Genomic DNA, 6099 nt, shown 5'->3' on the forward strand with positions numbered 1-6099 from the left:
TAGTTTAAATTCGGTCGTAGGGAGCCCCCTTGTGATGAAGAGCGGTGCTGTGCCCTTTGCTTTAATCACTCTAATTGATGCAGTGTTTGATGTTGCGGTCCTGTTTGACATAGGTAATACGAGTGCTTAAACTTAAGTTGGAAGTTAATTATCCTATGCAGAAGGTGAATTGTGATCGTATAAGTAATTGATTAGGACTACGTAAAGTTTCTTTTCTGATTCTATTTGGGTTTTTTTGCAAATATATTGGTTGCTGTATGTCATCTGATCAGAGTAAAGAAATCAGAAGTTATTGAAGCATCCTGTCTGTGCTAATTACCAGCAGATATCAGATATAGCACCTTTACAATGCTGCATAAACCTCATTGCTTTCGAACAGTGAGACTGAATAATTGCTCTCTGAAAAAAAAAGGAAGAAAAAAGTTTCTTCGCTCTTAATTAGTGGTGAGTTTTTCTTTGCATTGTTCCTTAAATACGGAAGTTTCATTGAGTCACATCAAGGCAAGGTGAATTTTGTTTTGTTAAACCACTGCTCTTTATTGAGTAAAGTAAGTGTTTATTTAATGTTACTGTGGTATTAAATGTTTTTATTTCAATTTGGCGATAATGTTGAATAAACTTGTGATGGGTTGATGGGTGAATTGTAAGTAGTAATGCTTCATAAAATAACACAAATGCATGTTACCTTTACGATGTGTGAATAACTAAATGAGAAAAAACAGTAGCGTTGCTATAATTAAAGTGTAACCTTAACCCAACTAAACACAATGCATATAATTGTTTATTGATTTATTTTCCATCAAGATTTTATGAACGTTTCTGTTGACTAATGATTGGACTATAATAGTGTTTGTTTATGTCTTATATTTGACCCTTTGTTTTCAGGTTTCAAAATTATACTGAAAGTAACTGAAACTAAACTAAATACGTTCACAGGTTCACAACTGAATTGAAACTTCTCGGAGAAAAACACTCTTTGAAATGTATTTGTTAATTGAAGTGTTGTTTTTTTTTTTTTTTTGCTCTTCTGGTTATTTAATACACTATCCTTAAATTACATTAGTTGGTTTCCATGTTATCCTTTAACCTGAAAGTTTTTCTGTTTGTTAATAAAGTCATTTATCTATTACAATAACTTTAGCCTTTATGAAAAACAAAGAAAGGATTACAGGATACGCTTGTGCTTGTCCTGTTATGGCATGTTTTCTGGAATTATGACATTTCCAGAATTGCTCTGCACAGGAGGCTGCAAATTATCCATCCATCCATTTTCTATCCCACGCGGGGTCACAAGGGCTGCTGGTGCCTATCTCCATCTGTCTACAGGCGAGAGGCGGGGTACACCTGCTGCTGCCATCAACACCTTTGTTTATAGATGTTGGAGATCGGCCTGTTTTCTAGTTTAGTCCTGTTTCTCTGACTGTGACTGGCTGGATGTGCTCTCCTAATCCTCTGACATGGGAGTTGGCTCAGAGCTCGTCTGCCTGGCTGTGTGTTTCTTGGACCGGGACTGCCTTTTACAGCTGCTTTTTGTATCTCTGCTTCTGTCTCCTTGAACCCCAGTTGGCCTCAGCAGATGGCCGCTCACACTGAGCCTGGTTCTGCTGGAGGTTTCTTCCAGTTAAAAGGGAGTTTTTCCTCTCCACTGTCGCTACAAGCATGCTTAGTGTGAGGGATTGCGTTCGAGTCAATGAGTTGATGCAATCAACTGGTTTTCCTTAGATAGAAAACTTGTGAATTGCCTTGAGATTATGTGTTGTGAATTGGCGCTATATAAATAAACTGAAAAAATACACCCTGGAAAGGTCGCTAGTATACTGCAGGGCAACACAGAGAGAAACAGGATAAACAACCATTCACACACACACTGACACCTAAGGACGATTTAGAGAAACCGATTAACCTAGCAGTCATGTTTTTGGACTGTGGGAGGAAGCTGGAGTAACCAGAGAGAACCCACGCATGCTCAAGGAGAACATGCAAACCCCATGCAGAAAGAGCCGGGAAGGAAATCGAATCCGATCTTCTTGCAGCAAAGGCAGCAGTACTACCCACTGCTCCACTGAGCAGCCTGGCGGCAAATTAAATTATATAATTTAAATTACTGAATTTAATTAAATTTATTTGTTTTCACCTTTTTCATTTTAATTTTTTTTTTTTTTCATGAAGAACAAGAAAAAAAAAGTGTTTACTCTTAAGACATATTCAACTTCATTGTAAAAGAATATTTTTAAAATAAATTCTATAATCGACCCTGCTACCTTTTATTTCCATATTTAAAGTAAAAACTTCAGATTTCTTTATTAAAAAAATACTATTGGAATGTTATTATTGTTTTTCTTTCATTTTCCTTTTAGAGGAATTAAAATTGCTCTATTAAAAAAAACAAAAACAAAAAACAATGTTGGGTTTGAAGAACTACTTAGATGCAAGAATACCACAGATTTGCAATTGCTCGGAAATTGATGGACACAAAAATCCCCCAAAACAAAGATATTTTCAGGAAACAAAAGCACTATCACAAAAGTTTTTTTTAATTTTCATGTTCCGAACATAAATTAAAATGATGCATTTTGTTACAAAATCAGAACAAAAGTAAGATTTTTTCCATCTGAAGAATTGAAAATCCTTTTCTTAAAAAAACAGAACAATTTTACCATGCATCATTATGTGAATGTTAAAAAAAAAAAAAAAAAAAGTATTTAGCTGAACCCTTACAGCTTAAATTCTGCTATTTTAACTGCTGTCATCATATCAATTGCAAAGGAAAAATGTTCCAACTAAAGACATAAAAAAATGTGAGGAAATACTCATACAACAGATTTTGGGACTGGCTGCTTTGTACTTTTTTAAAACTACCTGAGAAAAAAATATCATAAAAAAAGCCAAAACTAAGTTGTTACAAGATAGGAACAGATTGATCTGTACTTTGATATAAATGGAAAAAGATAAGGTTGCCAACACCGTGTTAAAAATTGCTGACTCATAATTAAAAGAAGAGAAAAAAAACTGTGCACAGCATTTCTTGCAGACCCATTTTCTACAACATCAAACCAAAATCAAACAGCAAAAGGTTAATTGTATCCTCCTGTTTGAAGCAGGGATCACTCAGTGAACAGCATGTTGGCATAAGTGCAGGACTGTTTGTCAGTGTTGGTTCTTCATTCCCTGTGGTTTTCCTGGTTTCTTATCAGATGGCTGCTGTTGACCCCGTCCAGGCCCAGACATCCCTCTGCCACGGCCTCCAAACACACCTGCAGAAGGGACGGCAGACAAAAAGATAACACTTGTTAAAATTCTGGGTTGACAAGGAGTACCGTATTTTCACGACCATAAGGCGCACCGTACTAAAAGGCGCAGTCTCAGTTATGTGTCCCATTTCTGTATTTAACACACACATAAGGCGCACCGGACTATAGGGCGCGTTTTTTATATACAGGTACATGTCCTCTACTACCTTTAAATACCTCTACTGCGTATTTAAAAATACAGAGGGGGCAAAACTGAGTGTGACTGTGCTTTATTCATGTATTTATTACAAAGTATTAATCAAACCTGGGTGCTGGCCGTGAGACAGACACATCGCAGATGACACAGCGCTGTGATCACTCCTAAATTAACTTAAAATCCTGAAACCTGCTGACGGAATATGTTTGCTTTTATTACCGGTATCCTGGTGCCTGCAGTTTAAATTATTTAGATGAAAAACACCTGCCAGCAGCCGCGGTGAACCTGGAGGCTACCCGGCCTAGAGGCTGCTGATGAAAGGATTTCTACTGTCGGTGCACCGCTGGTATGTGGGGGTCTGAGCGCCTCCGACAGAAATAGATAATCTGGATGAACTGACTGCAATTATTAAGTTTTCAGGTGGACTTTCTCACTTAAAAACATATTAAAACTACTTTATTCCCACTGATCACAGCAAATATAGCTGCAAGATTTAGATTATTTAGATGAAAAAACACCTGCCAGCCACCGCGGTGAAGAGGAGGAGACCTGCCCAGAGGCTGCTGTTGAATTACGTTTTCAGGGAGAAAAATACAGCGGGAGCAAAACTGAGTATGATTGTGCTTTATTCATGTATTTATTACAAAGTATTAATCAAACCCATCAAAGTCATCCTCCTCTGTTTCTGAATTAAACAGCTGCGCTAAATCAGACATGCCAATTTCCCCTTCTTCGCTGTCAGTCACTTTCCGTGCAGCGCAGCTCCTCAGAAATAATGCCGGCTTTTGCGAAAGCTTGAACAACAGAGCCAGCAGACACGTTAGTCCAAGCATCTACAATCCATCCGCAAACGGTGTCGTAACTTGCCCGGCGCTGCCTTCCACTTTTCATTAAACTGTGGTCTCCGTCTGTCATCCATCGCTCCCACGCCGCTCGCAGCCTTACTTTGAACGGCCGCTTCACACCGATGTCGAGCGGTTGAAGTTCCTTTGTCAGACCTCCCGGGATAACGGTGAGCACAGCATCCATTTGATTCACCATGTTTTTCTCATCAGCTGTGAGATGGGCACGCATGGAGTCACAGATTAACAGCGATGGTGATGCGTGGAAAAAAAACACCTGTTCTCCTCACATACACCTGCCTCAGCCACGCTTTCATCATCTCCTCAATGAGGTGGTCTCAAAAGTCGCAGTTACAACACACATAAGGCGCACCGCACCAAAGGGCGCACCGCACATTTTGAGGGAAAAAAAAGACGTTTAAGTGCGCCTTATAGTCGTGAAAATACGGTAAAAGGAATCCATTATCGGGCTGCTCTCACAAAATCTACAGTGTGGCCGCAGTGCAACTGCATTGCGGACATGCTGCATAAAAGTCAGTAGCACTGATCGCTGCAACCAGGTTGGTCCAGCTACAGCTCAGGCTGCAAAAATAGCACTTGAGAGAAAAAATATTAACATGGGTTCAAGCACTTTCTGTGAGTTTTAGGGCAAAAACTTTTTATCTGTTCAAAGAAAAATAATTATTTTTTTTCTGTTTTGTTTTTTGTCCTTGTCTCAAGTGGAGGAGTTCAAGTGTCTTGGGGTTTTCTTCATGTGTGAGGGGTGGATGGAACCTGAGATCGATAGACAGATCGGTGCGGCGTCGGCAGTGATGCAGTCACTGTATCGGATTGTTGTGGTGAAGAGGGAGCTGAGTCAGGGGGCAAAGCTCTCAACTTACTGATCAATCCACGTTCCCACCCTCACGTAAGGCCATGAGATCTGGGTAATAACCGAACAGACAATATCACAATACAAGCAGTCGAAAGCAGTTTCCTTCGCATGATGGCTGGGTTTACCATTCAAGATCAGGTGAGGAGCTCAGTTACCCGGGGAGGAGCTCATAGAGTCGTTGCTCCTCCACATCAAAAGGAGCCAGCTGAGGTGGCTCAGGCATCTACTCTTGAGGAAGACCAGGACACGCTGGAGGGATCATGTCTCTGTGCTGGCCTGGTGTCGCCTCAGGGTCCCGTAGAGCAGCTAGGGGAGGTGTGTGTGGATTGGGAAGTCTGGGCATGTATGCTGAGAATGCTGCCTCCACGACCCGATCCCGTATGAATAGGGCTAGGTACCGAACTTCGGTTCTTTTATGGTACTGACCGAAATGCTTCGTTTCTACAGAGTATCGAAACATGCCTTGGTTTTTCGTTACCAAGTTTCGGTGATTGGCTGTAACACTTAACGTGATTGCGTCATCCAGGAAAAATACACAGGTGGTCCCGCCTACAGCCAGGGTTCATGTGTATCTGTTGTGAACTGGTTGCAAGCGTCGTGGAACCCCTTTAAAATGCCCCCCTGGTCAAAAGTGCGGCTTCACTTTATTAACACTGATGCTAATAGTGCGCAATGCAATACATCGTGCACAGAAACAATTGAAGAGCAGAAAGTTGCTCGGTGTTTGACTGCAAGAAGAGCGGACCGGCGCGACCATCCTCCTCTCAGCAGCCCGTGGACAGAGCAAAGCCAGAGCGGAGTGAATCATGCTCCTTTCAAACTGGAGCAGCAGGAGCTGCAAAATCACGTCTGCTGCTTCCTTTTTTGCTGCTTGTACCAGCTTCTGACGCGCGGCTGAAGAAGCTTTGCTGCTCTGGCTGCGCGGTCGAAAAGTGG

General features: G+C 41.1%; 1 protein-coding gene across 1 annotated transcript in view; it reads right to left on the minus strand.

The window, feature by feature from the left end:
• Positions 1-2675: 2675 nt before the first annotated feature.
• lsm4 (LSM4 homolog, U6 small nuclear RNA and mRNA degradation associated) overlaps positions 2676-6099 on the minus strand; it is a 6483-nt gene continuing 3059 nt past the window's right edge. Inside the window, exon 5 of the mRNA XM_015380299.1 lies at positions 2676-3254. Coding sequence (XP_015235785.1) covers positions 3148-3254 — 107 coding nt within the window. The 3' untranslated portion in view covers positions 2676-3147. The remainder of the gene's footprint in view (positions 3255-6099) is intronic.

Source organism: Cyprinodon variegatus, unplaced genomic scaffold (genome assembly GCF_000732505.1).
Source record: "Cyprinodon variegatus isolate N-32 unplaced genomic scaffold, C_variegatus-1.0 Scaffold211, whole genome shotgun sequence".
Lineage (NCBI taxonomy): Eukaryota > Metazoa > Chordata > Actinopteri > Cyprinodontiformes > Cyprinodontidae > Cyprinodon > Cyprinodon variegatus.